A 19,536-nucleotide genomic window follows, 5' to 3' on the forward strand; every position below is an offset into this window, starting at 1 on the left:
TTTGTTTGCAAGACTAATGGCTTGATCTCTAAAAAATGGAGCTATAATGCCAAATGTTTGAAATGTTTGAAGATGTATTCCCTCTCAGAAGATAAAAAAAAGTTTTTCCACCCTGAATCAGTTTTGGTTTAATATAAAATAGTAGTGGGGTTAGATTTTCTTAGAAAATGGGCAGGGGGAGGAATTGCTAATTTGCTCTAGTAATGACAGAAGTTCCTTGTGATAACAGCACAAAAGTTGAGGGGGAAATGTTGCTAGGTAGGGCCTGGCGGCCGGAAGATCTCGCGCTGTATGGAAACACAGGGCCCCCCTCCAGGTAGCCAGCAGCTTTAGTTTATGATGTAAGCAGACGGAAGTGACATTGTAAACCTAGGCTATACAGTGTCACGTCGTTCAGCAATAAACGCCATTTGCCATCCACCACATTGGTGTCTGTGAGCTAATGGACCGTGCGGCCAGGGTTCGGCCGCCGTGCCATTCCTGAACCAGGTCACAGCGTGCCCGTGAAGGCAACAAGGAAACAATTTAAAAGTAGGATCCTGCCTTACAAACATTATGTATTTATCTGGCACACGACACTGTCAAAGTCATCCCATTCTCAGAGGAGTGTTGAGTTTTTATAACAAAGCTGAAGAGTGGGAGCTTTCATTATCAAGTTATTCCCTTTTCCAAATATTGTTTAACAGGCAGAAATGATCTAGCAATACAAAGATGTAAGGAGAGCGCTACGGAACAAAGCTTTTCAAGGTAATGTAATATTTTCCGTGAACAATTTTCACATAGTGGCACACACTGCTCCGAGGAGCACCTGCCCAGGAGGCCAGGCTGTGTTGGTACTCATCACAGTGCCTTCAGCTTCAGCTTGGTGTTTGACTCAAATGCACTGCAGAAGAAGGAGGGATGGGAAGAGCCTGCCAATGCTGAACTGCCCACGCAGAGCATGCACAGCCCACATACACCACAACCATGGGAGCATATGCTTGAAGAGGACACCCAAAGAACACGCACCAAAAGCAGAACAGTTTGCACTCCTCACGCCTTGGCATAGCTCCCTTAAAGCCTTTCCTCTTCTTATGGGATTTCATGGGTCTCTTCCTTCTTGTGTTTAGCTCATTTGCTAATCTCTCAGTACTATGAGTCACCTTCCATCACAGTGGCCTACACAAATGACAGATCATGTTGAACGCAGGAGAGGTCCAGGGATGTAGCTAAGGGGAAAAGCCTGAGATTTGCAGTGAGAAAGAGAGTATTTCAGCTAATGAATCAGACTAACATTGCGTGGCAGCTGAGCCCGGAGGCTTTTGTGCAATATCCTGCAATCCCAAGCTGTTGAACTAGATGTTCTGGCCTGAGAGCCCAAAGGCATTACTTTAAATATCTCAATTAACAGTCCCACTGAACATTAAGGAAACTGCTAGACTTTGTCTTTCACATGGCAGCGTTTGGTCTGCGAGAATGGTCATGGATGACTAAGACATCTGAAAAAATGGAAATTTTATGCACATTTGGGCAGAAAGTGCATGAATGTAAACATCACCCCAGCCCCGCACCAAAAAGCAATGCCACCAGCTCCAAGTGAATGTTGTGTGGCAGACAAGTTGCCCTTTTGGGAACGGTACTGCACATTAATGTTGTCCTGTGTGCTGAATAGGCCTTACTAATTACCTTTTCTTCTTAATAAACCTTCATCTTAAGTGCACCTTTTCAACCCCATTGCCCTTTAAAGGGCAAGACCACCAAATAGATGGTACATGAAGGAAACTACACAGAATATCAACTAATGAAAAATTCACTAGGGTGTTACCCTACCTGAGCACACACTTTAAAAAGATCTGGGATTTATGGTCAAATCAGGACCATTTTTTTGCTTCATTTCCCAGTCCTCATCTGCCTATATACCTGCAAATACAAAATTCCATCTGATAATTAGTGGTGAGAGAAATCAAAGGGTATGCACTTTAATGTGGCCAAAGCTATGTGACAAATGTAATGTAAAGATACCCCCAAAAGATTACAGCTTAAGTTATTCCGTGGTCGATAGAAAGTGTTAAACATTCTTTTTAAAAAAGGCAATTCCCTTAGATGAATCCCTGAATAGGGTTATGATTAAATCGGACATTTGGGAATAAGCTGGAAACTGGCAAATGCCTAGTTTAGATTTATGATTGTAAAGCCAAGCACTGCTGAGCTCAGCAGCAGTCCCCCAGCTCACGCTGATTTTTATCAGTTATAAAACCAATCTGCACTGTATTTCAAGCTCAACACAGGCGCATGGGGAAATGTGATACATTTTGAACTTCAGGCTGAAATATGATTTCCTCAGACATGCGTCCACCCCTCTCCTGCTCCACCATACCGGGGGTGTTACTGGTTTCTACTGGTCCAGGTTAAGCTATTCTTACCATATATATACATGACAGTCCTGTCATATAGGGTATTTCCTACTCAGCCTGTCCTTATCCTCTTTTTATTTGACCTTCTCCAGCTGACAGCAACAAAGGCTACTAGTGAAATCTTAAGTCTAATTATGAAACTTCAAGACTGCACCCTTCTGTAGTTCACCTGCAGCAGACATCAGCCACCAAGCTGTAACAGCAAACATTTACCTACCAACCCATGCAGCCTGCACTGCTGTTAACCCCTCTGGGTCACTGTAAGAAAAATCCATAGAAGGTTTTTGTAGATCTTCCTGAAAAGCAAAATTCCTCCATCACTGCAAACTTGCAGCATTATAGAAGTCACTTATCCTTGAGCCCAGCCAAAGGTGGGATGCCTGCTGCAGGTGAGCAACATGTCCTAGCAGATCAAGTGAGTTGCTCCCCTTTCACCAGCTCAATGAAACTGCAGGGTAGTTCCAGGCTGGGTTTCATTGGAAGTGCCCAATATTTATGCAATAATTCAGTTTAGGAATGGATACATTTTTCTGTCTTTTTAAAAACAGTAATTCAAACTAAAAGGATATATAGCAATCCTTAGAACATTGCAGTCAGCTGCAGGGTGATAGGTAATGATGACCTCAAACAGTCAAATAAGCAACTTAATGTAAAAAAAATATTTAAGTGACATATTTCTGAGCCTTCTAGGATTTTGATCACCAATCCATTAAAAAAAAAAAACCCAAGCTGCTTGCTACCTGATAGCTCTTATTTCCAGCTAAGATTTCCAGAGTTTAATCACACATCTGCTGAGATATTTTTGGAGAATTACTTTTTTAAAAATAGGAGTATGATTTGGAAACACATACCCAGGGGTCCGCAGAGGAAGCAGGCTACATTTCCTGCTTGCTTTTTTATTGAACCATTTATATCATAAGAACATTTTTCCTTCATATTTTGAACACTGAGATATGAATTAAAAAACTGTGTTCCCAATTTGCCCTCAGCCCAAGCCACATCTGCCATAATTTATAGCCACAACTACACAGTGAAAATGTGCAATAACTTACAGCAGGTATTGTAAGTAATACATCATACAAACACACTGTTGATAATATGAACCAAGTAGCATTTAGTTTTGGTCTGACCTACCTATTCTGTTTATACAGATGTGTTAAAAACAGCACTACCAGCCATAACTTGGAATATATTAAGGGGTTTAGATGTTAAAAAAAAATGATTTTTTAGAAACAGTAATCACACTTCAGAGAAAGACCAAGAGACTATACTGTTAACTGTTAGGTTATAAAGTAAATGATAAAAAAAACACCAAACCTCAAATCTGACTATGCCTCCCATCATCAGAGTACCCACTGGAGTTCCTCCTTTCCAAAGTTTAGGTTAGGATTAGGAGATGAATAAATGTTTTCCAGTTTTTAAAAGATTTTTTTATTTCCTCTTGTCAAGTAGAACATCGACCAGAAAGGTAAACCTGAACTTGAGGGCCATTTTCCTTTGCAGAAATGGCTTTGTACACTTTCTCAGGTGAAAGATTAAGCTAAACTTACCAAGGGAAAACTGAAGGACGGATGCAGTAGTTGTGTTAAGGCCAATGGTGGTCTATAGGAAGAAAAGCAAACAGCAGAGAGGTTGTGTTAAACCAGCAAAACAATACATTCATCACTTGTTTTTCTTTGAAAGCATGGAAACTCTCTGGATACCTAGATCTCCAGTGCATAAAACTAATTGCCAACCCTTTCAGGTTGAGTGATCATGGACATTTCTGTTATGTCATTTTGATTATTGATATCTCATCATATGTCAAAGCTGAAAATTTTAGTCTTTGATCGTATTAAAGTTTACAAAGCAAGCACATTTATCTAAAACACTGGCACCTGACCCATGTTTAGAAAACTGAAGAAATGAACCTTGTGGTTTATCATCAGCCTAGTATAAATCTGTATATACAGAACGGTTTTCACTTCTCCTAGCACAGAAGAACAACCAAAAATGATCATAAATAAATAAAAAAATAAGTAAATCTAAAATAACAAAATAAAATATTAAGAGGCAATAACAGAACCTAAGCCTTCAACAGAAAAGCAAACAAAACCTTGGTGATAATGCATAATATATACAACGAAAATTTGTAGTAGCATCTAGACTCTACTGACATCCAACCAAGCCCTAAAAACAGGCAGAAAACACCGAGCAGCTCACTCTGTATTCAGCACACCACCTCCCCTCTTCAATGCCCCCATATGTCAGTAGCTCAAATTAGGATTGTTTTCCTGAAAATAAAAAGCATTAGAGGGTTGCAAAGGACACCTTCTTATTTTCAATTCATGTTGAAAGTTGGACTTAATGGTATGGCTAAATAACAAGCAAGGCAGAAGCACTGTCTAAGACCACTACCTAGAACCACTGCCTGATCCAGTTATTTTGTCAAAGAGCTGAAAAATCATTGCAACCATTTAGCAAGCAGAAAGATCAAATGGAGGGTCACCCCAAAAAGAGGATACTCAAAGTTTTGTTCATTCACTTCAGCAAAAGACACAATGAAGGTATAATTTATTATTATAAGCAGATTTTAGAGGCTACATTGAAGAAGTAAAAAAGTACAAGCTGAAAGACAATGGCAACATCAGATCAAAAGAGAAAAGGAAAAAAAGGTGTGACCTGGTCAGACTGTAAGTTTACACAATCATAAAAGAAGTCATCAAATTGGAAGAACAGGGACAGCAAACACCTTAAAATCATCTGATGTTGTTGCTAATGATGCCTGCATAACAGATTTCAAGACCTTGGAGCTGTCCAACCATGTCAGAACCTACACACCAATAATTCATGTAATTTCCCATGAAAGCAGCGAGAGACTCTTCCATCAGATATGCTCCTTGTGATCTGCATCCATGCACCGCATCTTATCATGGATATGCCACAGAGAATTCAAACTTCTGAGCAAATTCAGCCCCAGAAGTAAGGTCCTGGGGCTAGCAGGCTTTGACTACCAGAGCTCAACTGGGAATCTGCATGGAGGCAGCTCCAAGCGGAGCACCAGGACAACTTGAATGATCCTCCAGCTTTGCTCGTATGAGTGATATAGAGGAAAATGAATAGTAGATAAGAATGAAAAAACCTGGTAATCTGCAGAATATAGATAAACATTTGAGCTCATGGACACTAAACTATCATTTTCTAAAAAAAGCCAGCACCCAAGTAAAGATTAGACTCAAAGACTTGGAAGATGCTACATTCTTTCAAGCACCCATTAACTATGGCAATTTTATCAGCATTTTATAATGATGAACAGTGCAATTTCTTCATAATTTCCCTGAGTCACATGGTGAAAGCAGAAATTCTTCCATTATCAGGTATTCCTGCACTCTTTTATTATCTACTATGCAGATAAACATGAAAACTGCTGAGAGAAATCTCCCTCACATCTGAAGTCCCTTATTACCCTGTGCATTGCTGCACAACACTGAACAAAAGCTAGTTCTAAATGCAGATGTTTTTTGACTGTTATTTAGGACTTCATTGACACAGAATAAATGTTATCTCTCAGTCACTTGTATTGGCTTTTCTGTCTTTGGAGATTTTCAAAAGAACTTCCATACCTTTGCAAATGTATATTCAGAATCTATATGACCAACAAATTCTAGGTGATAGCCCCTTCCATTCCCTTCCATGTACCAGCTTCTGGGTAGCTACAAGTTAAATCAGCTCGAATAGCTGCCTTCTGTTAAACTAATAGTCTTTTTCCATTGCAAGTCAGTTTTAACCTGGATTAATTTACTGGTGTGGTTTGCCATGCAGCCCACTAACGCTCATGCAAATACCATCTCTCCCTGTGGTGGGAGGGGACAGTCAGTGATGCAGAAGAGCAAAGGGGGCTGGACTTCTTCCGGTGCTGGCATACACCTAGTTGAGGTATTCATAAATTATGCCTTTGAAAATAATGGATGGAGACCTGCATGGGTTGGCATGAGGTTTTGGTGTGTTTTGTTTCTTTTCTACATACATATTACATATGGAGTGGAACTTTTTGTATGTATTAAAGAATGGCATCTTTACTGAAATGCACTGAGGATTAGCTGGTAACAGGACTACATGTTCTTTAGGAAGGTGCATGGAAATTTGGGAAATTGATCATAGCTATTAATATGTGAACTAAGACAGATTCAGTGGGACAGATTCCCAAGGCTTCACAATAATCTCAAACAGCAGCTTTCAAAACTATCTGAAAATGTGGCACTATCTGTATATCATGTTTACTTAAAATACAGTTTTCCTCTCTTTTTAATATTCCTAACAGGAAATTTTGGCCTTTAAAGAAAAACAGGGAAGCATCATTTACATAACTCCTTTAAAAATGCAGTCACATCCCCATTTAAGTCCATTCTGTCAGGATCGATTCAGTATTAGGTATCACACTTACCATGCCAAATAATAAAGCGCTTTCCAACTTGATTTATGAGTACCTATTATGTTAGTTTACATTCAATTAATTATGTTGTGCAGTTCTAGTTTGAAAACGAAGCCCTTTATCAATGTTCAGTAGCTCATATCACTGAGAAATTAAATGTATCAGTTATCACAGAAGAGGCATTCACTATTTTGTGAATCATTTCAGTAATGCTTTAGAAAAAAAGCATTAGACTTACTAAAATCTTTTTGCAAAGTTCTGCAAAGGACTACTAATTTCAGATGCTGCAGAGAAGACAGGAGGGAGACTTTAGTAGCTATTTTCCTTTGCTTGCAACATCTCTGATGCTGCACGCCTTTCCAGGATTTTGCCAGTGGTGAATTCTCATGAGCAGACATAGACAGTTGGCATTAAAAAATCCCTCTGCCTGCAATAACAGGCAGCTGCTGGGAGTCAGGAGAAGAGAGGGAGGTCAAGGAAGCGAACCAGCAGCTGTCACAGCTGTTGATATAACACATTTTGGGAATTCAACTCTTCTTGAGTATTTTAAGGCAATAATGTGGCACTAGGAGCCACAAACAGTGATTTCAAGAGCCATTTCAAGCAGATACAGAATAGGATTTAAATAGTAAAGGTGGTTGAATAAAAATGCATAACGATTGGAGAGAAGAAACAGGTTTTAAAATTTGTGACAGGAAGAGATATGTTGTGAAATCACTGAAACATGACTACAAATCAGAAACAAGTTGATTCTAAGAAAAGCGGGATTTAAAGCTATGTTCATATTAAAAAATTAAAGTATGTCAGACCTCTGGCATGAACACCATCCTGTGCTCATCCAAAATCTTAAGCCGTTAGCATGTTCCTTCAGAAGGATTTGACTTCTCTGCAACACAGCCATCATATTTATAAACACTTCCATTATTAGGCTGCTAGCTGTTTCTAAGCGTGATGATTTTTTCAGATGATTATTTAATCACACCACTTTGGCATCACAATAAATTTTTAAAAGTTCCTGATGCCACGGCAGTGCTATTTTACTACATGCTAATACAACAAATACAGTCCAGCACTGGATTTTGAAGCCAATTTATGATTACTAAGGATAGCCTGAATTACTTATCAGCAGGGAGAAGACAGCTAATTAATGACATTTCAAAACCCTCAGAGCTGGGACCCTGGGTTTGCTAAATGTCATAAATAGATTGCTTTTCAAGAAGCATTACCTATGTTCAATAGTATAACTAGAAATGAGTTAAAACAAAGCGGTGTTTTACAACCAAGTTAACATTTGTCAAGAGCAACAAGAAAAAACGGGACACAGCTAATAAAATAAGTAAAATTAACCTTGTCTCTATTTCATTGTCAGAAATAAAAAGAGAATGATGCCAGTTTGACAACACAACTCTATGTCCCTGCCTTTCCAGTATTTTGTAGATACTTCAACTTGGATGCATGCCAGATCAAGTTTCCCTTGCAAACTATTGCGATACCCTTTGGTTAGCATCTATAGTTTAAAACACTGTGATGTTCCTGGGGTGCTCTTTGAGGGCCCTATTGCCTTGCTTAAGACCCTCTCTCCACTGAACACCAAACTTTCAAATCACACCAACTTTCCGCAGCTGACGTAGCCTCGATTCACAGCCCGCAGTCCCAGCCCCGGCAGATGAGCCAGCCTTCACTCACCAGTTCTCGAGGACCATATGGCTCACAGAAAGTGACAGCGTTACTGTGCATTATCACACCGCACTGCTCTCCAACCTCGCAGTTACTGCATTCAGACCTGCAGGAAGAACACACTATGTTCAGAATGGAAATCAGAAACCATACATTTGAGCTCGCATCAGGCTTGTAAACTGTAAAATAAGACCATTATATCTTGGTGCTCAGAAAAATTAGACTGTTTTGTTATCATGGTGCTGAACATAAAGGCTGAGGAGCTGTATGTATGATGTACTGGAGTCACCTCTCAAGAAAGGTCCCTGTGAATAAGTTCTCGCTCTCTGCAAACTGGAAATTCCCTCCAAAAAGGTATTTCCCTGCTTGTCGACTGCAAAACATCACAACATGGGAAACCAAATTGAACTCTTACACATAGCGATTTACCCTGAAGTTACTCTTCTTCCAAAATGCTTACTACATGTCTGATATACCATATGTAAACCCACCATCACAGATTTACCATACAGAACAGCTCAGGAGAAGGTGCTGGGATCAGCCCCACTGCAGCCCGCAGAGTTATTTACCCAAACAGCAGACTCCAGGCTGCAGACCCTACCCAAAACTGGGCACCAAGAGGCTCCTACAGCCCAGCTGCTCTAACACAGGTCTTGCTGCTGCTTTGTGTTTGTATTTGTCATATCCCATACTCCTAGTACCAAAGAGCTGCCACTCTGTTCACCTTTTAGGGGAAAAAGTATGAAGAAAATCTCAAGAGAGGCTGGTAAGCGCTGCTGAGCCGACTAATTGCACCTCTCCTGATATTTCTGAATTTAATATAGAGGACTATGTGGGCAGCCTGACTGTGGAGCAAAGGGAGAGGGCCCTCTCCCTCACCTTCCAGAATCAGCTTATCAGCTCTTGGCATGAGCAACAGATTTTCAAAAAATTTTGGAGATGCTCCCAGCCCCTGACAAACTGCCTCCCATGGGGCTGATGAACATTGTCTTCAGCTTTAACATCAAACCTATAGGCAAATATTTGCTCCCAGAGTAACTCCATTGTAAGCAAAGGTGAACTCGCCCCAAACCTTCTTGTTTCTTGCTGATTTTTGTCTGCATTTTGGTAACTGGTGTTTTTAGAGTTTCAACTGCAATGGACTTACGTAAAGGGTGTTCAGGCAGTTTTTTCTTTGGCTTCTCTCACACAGAGTGCCTCAGGCTTGGCTACCCTTTCTGACATATAATGTCACCAAAATACACATTCCCATATACACAGCCCAGAGGTAGTTTAGTAGCATGCAAAGGTTTGGTTTTCTTCTGTCTTTTCATTCTCTGGCTAATTTCTGGATGGCAGATCTTACAGGAAATCAGACAGAAAGGAAGAAATCCCAAGGAGACAGGGACTTGCTGTCAACATATATGATAGGGTTTTCAATGATCGTAGCTGATCATAGCTAATCCATACATACTATCAACGTATAGTTGATGCCTATACAAAGTTGCTTGGGTTTCTTTTACTTCTTTTCCTAATGTATGTTGCTTGTCTTTTCATTGCAAAGTGTGGTGTTAAACCTCTCAGAGTCTTTCTGTAAACTCCTTGGAGCAGGATCTTTCTGTTTCTGAGTATCTGAAAATCATCTGCCCACCAGGTCCTGGCCAGGGCAAATGAAATCTCCAGCTGCATTGCAAGGAAGAGGCTGGTAACGTTATCAGCTACCCCATGGGGCTGGCACAGCTTTTCCCTGCATGGGCCATTCACCCAAAAGGTCTGAGGAAGGGAGAATGGGCTGGTGCGAACCCAGGTAGTGATTTGAAAGAATGTTTAAATCAGTTTCTAAAGTATGTGTTGAACTACATGGAGCTACCTCCTGGTGTGCTCCTGCAGTAGACTGGGGCTCCTCACCACTCCCCTGGCTTCCCAGGGCAGCATGCTGTGGGGAGCTTTTGGCAGAATGGGTTAACCCTGGGCGGTGTACAACACCCTGCAGGTCTGTGAGTGCTAAGCTCTGCTGAGCAATAGTTGTTAGGTTTTCAGATGCATGGATGTGGTGAATAATTGATTGCACTTGCTATTTTGGGTCTCTTCAGTGGGTCCTGGGTGAATTCAGCACAGGACTGGCTTTCTTATGTCCAAGTCCATTATAGAGGTCAAAGATGAATGCCTTGCTCCCACTTTCCAAATCTCTCCCTTACTCTGAGATTTTATTAAAGGTCACTTTCAGTTCCACTTCCCGAAACAAAGTCAGATGTAAAAATTCCTTTTTTTTCCTGTATAAGCATGTCAATAAAGTTACTCAGCAATTCACACTGATAGCATTTGGGATTTTGAATTTAAGCAGCAAATTTAAATCCTCTAATAAAGTAATATAGTTCTTATTGACTTCAATGAGTTAATATTTACTTATAGAACATAATTTTGTTTCTCAATACAAGGCAAGGAGAGAGTGTGTGATTGAACAAAATGGTACTTTAAGAGAAAGTACAGAAAAAGTGTTCACAGAGGACATGTTTTGTTGCCATCTAAACTTCACTTGATCCCTAAACTCTGACAACTGAAGAACAGAGAGACAGGAATTACAATACCTGGAATTCTGTAGGATTCTGGCTGTTTCTGACCATTATTTTCATCATCTGCTCCTACATTTTTAAGTTTTCTAGCAAGCATCTACCTGAACCCCTGATGTATGCAGGGAGAGACAGATACAGCAGGAAAACTTTGCCTGCGAACACTAAGTCCCTCATGAAAGGTCAGGCTACATAATCCAAGGGGTATTTTAATTTTGTAATATTCATATTTCAATGAATACAAGATGATTCTGCTGTTCATCTATTCTACTTCTGTAATGTGGTCTACAAAACACTGTCTGGAAATCCAGAAATACTGTCTTTCTAATACATCATCACTCACCTTTTCTAGGATGACTCTCCTAAGAAATTGGATGGCTGTTGGTAATCCTGATTCAAATCCTTGTGCTTTCTTCGAAACATATTACCTCTGACAATAAATCGCTGACTAGCTTGACAGAAATGCATGAAGAGCAAGATAATTGATCTGCTGTTCTTCAGATCATCATCATAGTATTACATGTCTAGAAACGATCCAAATTGCTCCTGTCCTGGTGCAGACAGGAAGGTTAATTTCTTTTCCATTTATACAAACAGGAGACAGTATTAATTGCCCTGGCTGGGTGCAGCTTTTTACGTTCTCTTTCTCACCTCCCTGGTCTAAAATCTTAGCATGTTAAAACCACTTTCAGCCTTCTCTTCACCTCTGGTACTCACTGCCACTGTTGATGTGTGTCATATTCATCTAGATGTCTTCTCTGCAGACCTGCCATCACTCTCATCTCTGGCTTAAAGTCCCACCTCTCTCTGCTATTGTTCTTCACGTTGCTGAAGGGGAAACATCTGCTGTTTCCTCATCCCTATCTGTCATCTCATCTCCCTCTACAATACCTGAGTTTGTGAACATTATATTGACTGATGTCTTTTGTGATGTCTTGACTATAAAGAAGATAAACATCTCAAGCTGCCAAGAGATTTTTGAACATAAATCTTTCTGAAGTTTAATCCCTCAGTTTTAGTACAATTTGGAAACCACTTTAGGGCTTTTCTCTCCTGTCACAAAGCTTTCCTCTACCTCTTTGCCACTGGAAATATTACTGTACCTCTTCATTTCTCATATGCCATGAAGAAGTGATGGAACCTGTTTCTTATTGATTGATTTGGCATGCTCTGCTTTTCTTCATGTCATCTCTGAAGAGTATGTCTTCTGTAAGTGATTGCTGTTTGGAGTGCTGATAGGCTTTGAGATGAAACATGGCATCAAGCTGGGGAGGAGAGTTTAGCCGGCAACAAGCTTCTGTACAGTCTTTCTTTTTTAAATGTACTGAATCCCCTGTTGTCTACAGACCTACTGTTAAAACTGTTTTGTATAGAAACATACATAATGCCAGCATCTCTTCTTTACTAATTTATGCAGCTCCTTCCCTCCCCCCCCCTTTTCTGTCTGAACATTAAATCATTTATCATAGGATTATACAGAATATTTTTTCTAGATTTGTTCTTGTTAGGCCTATTGTAGTTCTTACATAGTACCTTTTTAAAACTTTCCTCTGCAATTTTATGAGGTTACATAGAGGAAAGATGGTCACAGAAATGGGTGCTCGACGACCTAGACAGTCTTCTAGATACCACCCATCTTGGACCTCTTCTCATCCATCTATCTCCTGGCCCTTTCCTGGCAAGCAGTACATTGTGCAGATTCCCTTTCCTTGCAGAGGAAGTAAATTACTGCCATGGTTCCCGAGATTTCTGAACACACTCCTGCCAGTTTTCAGCAAGTCCCATGGACCACCAGTCACCTGTACTATTAGACTTTTCATTGTAAAGTGCAGTCAACATTACTGTCTTAATTAGTTCTGCAAGTCAGCTGTGAACCGCTTAGCATGGCTATTCGTGCTATGTTTACTGTGGAGTGGGAGTCACTTGCCTTACCTTATCTTCCACAGCTAATACATGTTAGATATAAAATACACTCGACATTGACGAATGTATGAAGCATGCTTTTTCTCACAAGCCAAAGAGATCTTTGTAAAGTTAGTGGCAAATGAGACCCAAGAAATGATGAAATCTTTGCTTAAGTAAGCAGGCTTCTGCCTATTGGTTGAGGACTTCAGAAATAATTATGTTCTTACACGACTGCACAGTGGAAGAATATAAAAATTAGTTGGACACACCATAAAAGAAAATCTTCATTGTGGTTGAGTCCCAATAAAATGAGATGAGACATGCTCCCATTCCTCTATTTCCAACACAGAAATTCTCCCTGCTTCCTTCTCCTTATGTGTCCTCCCTCTCCTGCTGCCTCCTCCTCTCCTTGTCCTTTCTCACCTTACCAGTTCATCCTGCTTTCTTTCAATCACCAAACTGTGGTTTAGGTCAGGAGCTCACTCCCAGATGCTTTGATTTTTCTGTCTACGAAAAGCCCCATCCCATCCTTCCCTTTCTCCTCCCCTTGCAGCTCCAAGAAACACTTGTAGCCATCCCTCCCCTGCCCCTGAGCCTCTGAAGAAACAGATGGTTGCTGGGCAGAATGTGTCTTTGAATGCATTTGAAAGACCAGAAATCCATAAACAAACAGGCAGTCCCGCTCAAAATCATACAGTGCCCTTGTTCTTTGATGTGAGGCCTGTCCTAGTGATGGGGTGACACAGGCTCTGCTGGCATTCATAAAATTAGACACACAGAAGCTATAAAATGCTTTGCTTGTGCACTGAGACTTAGACTGTACATCTCTGCCAGAGCTGCACATGCCAGAAAGCGGATCAGGAGTGGGACAATACTAATCGTATCCAAGCCACTGTTATGTATGATATGGGAAGAAAAGATCATAGGAAAATACAAACACTTCTCTTTTCATCTTTACACAAATAATGGTTTCAGAAATTATTAGAGTGGCTTAGTCTAACTGGCCCCTGGTGACACGGCACTGCTGGAGTATTGGTACACACAAGGCAGCTGCTACCACACACTCCGAGCACAGCAGACCAGGGACCAAGCAAGGCTGGAAATACTGCTCCAGCAGTTACTGCAATTGTTTGTGCTAAAGATGCGATTTTAGCAGGTGCCAGGGGAATAAAATGCAATTTTAGGGTGGATGGTGTAAACTATTAATAATCCCTGATTTAACTCCCACTAGACAATCAGATGAGAATGAGCTTTCTGCCACTAAGCAGGTCTCCACTGTAGGCAGAGTTACTGTAGAAATCCTTTATGCAGAAAAGCTCATGACACCTCAATATAGTTTTCTTTCATTTTTGTGCTCCACTTGTATTTAGCATTGCAGAAGATGTTGCCTTTCTGGTGATACTAAAGGAAAAACTGTCCCAGGATTGTGGCGAGGTTTGGGACTCTCCTGCCCAGCACACACCTCTGCACTGGCCCACCAACCAAGGTGGGTCAAGGTTATTCCAGGGGGAGCAAATCCGTATCTTGGAGACAAAAGAAGCAGGAGACCGGGGGCAATTTTAGTCTAAAATTTCTCTGTTGAGACTTCTATAAAGCAAGGATGAATTTAAAGATGAGAGAGCAATGGATAAATAAATTATGGAGGTTCCCAACAGACAGGCCCTCTGCGAGTTATGAGACATCTGCAGGGAAATAATGCCTCCTCTCATTTCTTTCCACTCAAGTCCATTTAACACACTGCTGCTAACGCTATCTACCTTGGCAGCTATTCTGTAACCCATTAAGAGTCCTTGATCTATTCATTCCCATAAAGAAAAGAGGTGGGGTTTTTTTTATATTATAGTATTGCAGGTCCTTAATGCATCTATCCAGAAAAACATTTAAAGGGATGATACAAAAGGAACAAAAAGAGGAAAAATAGTAGGCACATATCAAAAAGTATTACAGTTAATATGTGCAAAAGAAAAATATCCATAAAATTCCATAAAACACAATTTTTTAAAATAGAATGATGGAACTGTGAAAGACCTGCACAGATGGAAAATTGTGACAGACCTTAATAAAAAGGAAAATGAATTCAGATTTCACAGAACATATGCATTCCTAACTAACAAATGCAGGTAACGGCTAAAATGCCCGTCACGAATTTATTTGAACAAGATTAACTAACCCAGGAAAATATTTCTGTGTCTTACATGAATTAAATCAATAAAATTAGTTATGTTTATGAAATAGGATTGGAAGGAGTAGGAAACTCAGTAAGAATCTCATATAAAAAAGGAGACTCCAACCTTCAAGACTTCATGTTAAGGACAATTGATGTGTTTATCTGGGTATAGTATGACCAGTAGATATACTCACTATACAGAACAGCATCGGTTTTATACTATAAGAGACCTGTATCTTCTTCTTTGGTGATGATGCATGTACCTATATCATATGAAATGGTACCCTATCACTGTGGTATTTGTGGTGGTAAAATTATTAATATTTAAGATTGAGAAGTTTGGCTAAGCATGATCTTAGCTAAAAGAACATTGCTTTTGACTAAAAGCTACCAGTGATTGTTTCCAACTCCCTACTTCTGAGCCAAGGTGACACTGGGTGTGCTACTCCTATAGGCTCCACCAACAGCCATCTCTCCATATTGTCCTGTTATTTACTGTTGGAGTCCTTAGAACTGTGACAGTGACTTAAGGAGTCCATCCCTCCCAAAGACAGATACTTGACTTTATTAACACTGAAATGATTGCTTTTTCCTTGTATCTTTCCTTGTTTTCTGAAACAGTGTTTGGGTTGGGTCTCTGCAATCACAGAAGATGGGAGCAGAGGGGGAGATGGTGTCCAAGTGCTCTCTCAACTATGGTCATAGTTAATAAAGCTTCTGCCTGACCTGTCCTAAATTATACTTGCCTTATTATGCACATGGATTCCTGAGGTTTTTCAACATCATCTACTGGTTAAAGAATGACAACTACCTGTGCTTGCTGTTTCAGATGTACACTGTGATAATATGAATGACCCTACTCAGGAATCCTATTGAATGAAAAAAACCTAGCAATTGGGAGCTGCTGTATAGAGCTGGGAAGGGAAGGCTTTGCTTTCCTACACAATGCAAAAGTTTTGAAAAAGTTTGCTTTCCACTAAAAAAGAAAAAAATCAACCTTACAAATTGCCCATGAGCCAGCAGGGTGCCCTGGTGGCCAAGGAGGCCAATGGGTCCTGGGGGGCATCAGGAGGAGCGTGGCCAGCAGGGCGAGCGAGGGGATCCTGCCCCTCTGCTCTGCCCTGGTGAGGCTGCACCTGGAGTGCTGTGTCCGGTGCTGGGCTCCCCAGTTACAGAGAGACAAGGAGCTACTGGGGAGGGGCCAGCGCAGGGCTGCAGAGTTGAATAGGGAACTGGAGCATCTCCCTTATGAGGAAAGGCTGAGGGAGCTGGGACTGTTTCACCTGGGGAAAAGAAGACCTGGAGGGGATCTTATCCATGCATACAAACATCTTAAGGGTGGGTGTCAAGAGGACGGGGCCAGGTTCTTCAGTGGTACCCAGCGGCAGGACAAGGGGCAATGGGCACCAAGTGCAACACAGCGAGTTCCACCTGAATAGAAGGAAAAACTTCTTTACCCTGAGGGTGACAGAGCACTGGCACAGGCTGCCCAGAGAGGCTGTGGGTCTTCTTCTCTGAATATACTCAAAACCTGCCTGGACTGACTCTGCACAACCTGCTGTAGGAGAAGCTGCTTTAGCAGGGGCGGGACTAGATGATCTCCACAGGTCCCTTCCAACCCCAACCATTCTGTGATTCTGGGATTTTTAGCAGCTGAAAATTAGGTGGAGACATTCAATTCCAGTTAATTTTTTCTTTTGAATTGTTTGGAAACATTTGATTTCAGTTTAGAAGGAGTTTTTCCTATTAGCTTCACCAGAAATATGTATGACATGAACATGAAAAAAAATATATTGAAAAAACAAAGTTTCATTATTGAAATTCATCACATTTTTCATGAAAAGCTATGATTTCAAGAAATCAAAATCTTCATACAAAAACATTAGCTAAGCTCAGCTCTACTCCTTTCTGGTTTTGGATTAATTCAAATTTTGAAGTCAATGAGAATTTTTCACTCAATTTCTCAGTCACTCATTAGTCAATTAATTAATAAACTACTATATTTAGACCCCAATGGAGCAAAGACACACAAAGGCTTACACCAATGTGAGCTGAGGTATCTAGTAATTAATATAATACAAATACTTCACTATAATAACCAAAATGTTTTAATTTGCTCAAATGTGTACAAAAGAAAGAAGTCTGAAACTTACCACATAGCAGGATTCAGTTCTTGCTGATGGTAAGAGTCAAAGTCATCTCGTAGGATAATGCTGTCACTGTGAATTTCAGCTACAAAGAAATGAAAACACTGTATGAAAATAATGCAGTGTAATCACCCAGTGTTTTCTACTTAGGACTAAAGCAATGCATTGTAAAATGAAAAAAATCAGCTTTTTAAAGTACACTAGTTACAAAAGCAGGGTATTCCCAGTTACAAGGGGTTTTTGCTTACTCTGGATCATAATAGTACCACATAAAAGTAAGACATGTCCCAATCTATCACCAAAGTGCAATGACTATGAAAAGATGCAGACATCAAGTACATACCAAATGTTTTAAGAACTTTTGTTCCAAATTGTTTGTTGTTCTGAATGGTCAGAAAAAAAATATTCTGAATCCAGATTTTTGAAACACTGGCACAAGCAGGGAGATGTCCTAGTGAGTGTACTACACTTCTAATGGGCAGGGGGTTAATTCTGATAACTCATAAGCAAAAATCTATGAGCTCACTGGAATTTCTTTGCTGCTATCAGTGGAGCTGGCAGTAAAGGTCAGCTGATTTAAGGAATATAAACTGGGCTATGTTACACAAATGTTTCTAACCATCAGTCTGCAAGTTTGAGGCCCTGATTTTCCCCCTAGATTTCCTGTATCATTTACATACGATGATAAAAAAAAATCCCAAAACTTTGGCACATGTATTTGTATTGGACAGACACTTTTCTACAAATACTCAAATAAATGAAGTAGCTGTCATCTGCTATTCAGACTGAGCAAGAATGCCAGATTCTGTCCCGGACTAATCAAATTGCAACACAGGTCTGATGTGTGCTCCATGTCCTGCTTGGAGAGCAGGAGAAGCAGTGCCCTGCTCCTGGGTGCACCTTGGACGTGCACTAGGACAAAACCATCCTCCCAGTGACTCAGCACAGGTGTGACAGTGCTGTCTCACACTGGGGGTTATGGGACAAAGCATCATGGAATGGTTTGGGTTGGAAGGGACCTTAAAGATCATCTAGTTCCAACCCCGCAGCCATGGGCAGGGACACCTGCCACTAGACCAGGTTGTTCAAAGCCCCATCCAGCCTGGCCTGGAACACTGCCAGGGATGGGGCAGCCACAGCTTCTCTGGGCAACCTGTGCCAGTGTCTCACCACCCTCACAGGAAAATAACTTCTTCCTCCTATCTAACATAAATTTACTTTCTTTCAGTTTAAAGCCATTTTCCCTTGTCCTATCACCGCATGCCCTTGTAAAAAGTCCCTCTCCAGCTCTGCTGTTGGCCCCTTTAGGTACTGGAGGCTGCTCTAAGGTCTCCCAGAGCCTTCTCTCCTCCAGGCTGAACAACCCCAACTCTCTCAGCCTGTCTCCATAGCAGAGGTGCTTCAGCAGCCCTGGTCCTCAGCCAAACAAATGCTGCAATACACAGCTAGGAAGAAAAGCTCTGCAGCATGGTATACTCGCACTGCAAGGGCTCAAGGGCAATACATAAACAGCAATAAAAATCACAATGAAAAACCAACTAATCAGAATTAGACATAATTCAACTGATTTTATATGAGTCTCATTTTTATTTGAATTCCCCAGAGCTAGTTTCATATGACCTTACAGATTGTTTATTATAATAAAGTTAGGGATTCTGAGTTTTAGTAATAAGAATGACAAATCACCTACCTAGGTGAGGATGTAAGGGAGCTTCTGTCGGGGCTGCAGAGAACAAAGACACACAATGCATGAATATCTTCTATGATCAGGGCTTAATTGCAGCATTAAAAATCAATTCAACATAAAACAAATTGTACTGTACATGTTCTCCTAAGTCAACTATCCTGACAATTTAATTATGAAAAATGTGATACACACCAAAAGTTATAAAAATATAATAGGAAAAAATATTCTCTAATTAATTAATCATCAGTAATAAATGAAAGACAGAAATAGTTGTACAGCAAGGTAAGAAAGATCACTTCCAGTCTAGGATTATGACCTATATTAGAAATAATTTGGATTAAGATTCAGTAATTCAGTGATTGATGAAGAGAGTGGGAATTAGGCTGAACAAAAGAAATAGCCCAGACAAGGCAAAAATGCCACAACTGACCATTTATACTACACCGGACAACATTTTACTGGTTATATTGTTGGGAGAAAAAATCCTGGTATTCCTAGTGCAACAAGTAACAGATTACAACTGTAACAAGTAACAGTAACTCTGCAAATCACAGAATCAAACCCTTATTTTAAAGCACATTTTCACATGCATTGCTAAAT

At 40.4% G+C, this 19,536-nt stretch overlaps 1 protein-coding gene across 1 annotated transcript in view; it reads right to left on the bottom strand.

Annotated features, from left to right (window-relative positions):
• Positions 1-19,536, bottom strand: part of RELN (reelin) — a 297,990-nt gene that overhangs the window by 147,584 nt on the left and 130,870 nt on the right. Inside the window, 4 exon segments of the mRNA XM_055711198.1 lie at positions 3,944-3,995; positions 8,491-8,587; positions 17,256-17,334; positions 18,940-18,972. Of these exon segments, the coding sequence (XP_055567173.1) occupies positions 3,944-3,995; positions 8,491-8,587; positions 17,256-17,334; positions 18,940-18,972 (261 nt within the window).

This window comes from Falco cherrug, chromosome 5 (genome assembly GCF_023634085.1).
Source record: "Falco cherrug isolate bFalChe1 chromosome 5, bFalChe1.pri, whole genome shotgun sequence".
In the NCBI taxonomy this organism is placed as follows: domain Eukaryota; kingdom Metazoa; phylum Chordata; class Aves; order Falconiformes; family Falconidae; genus Falco; species Falco cherrug.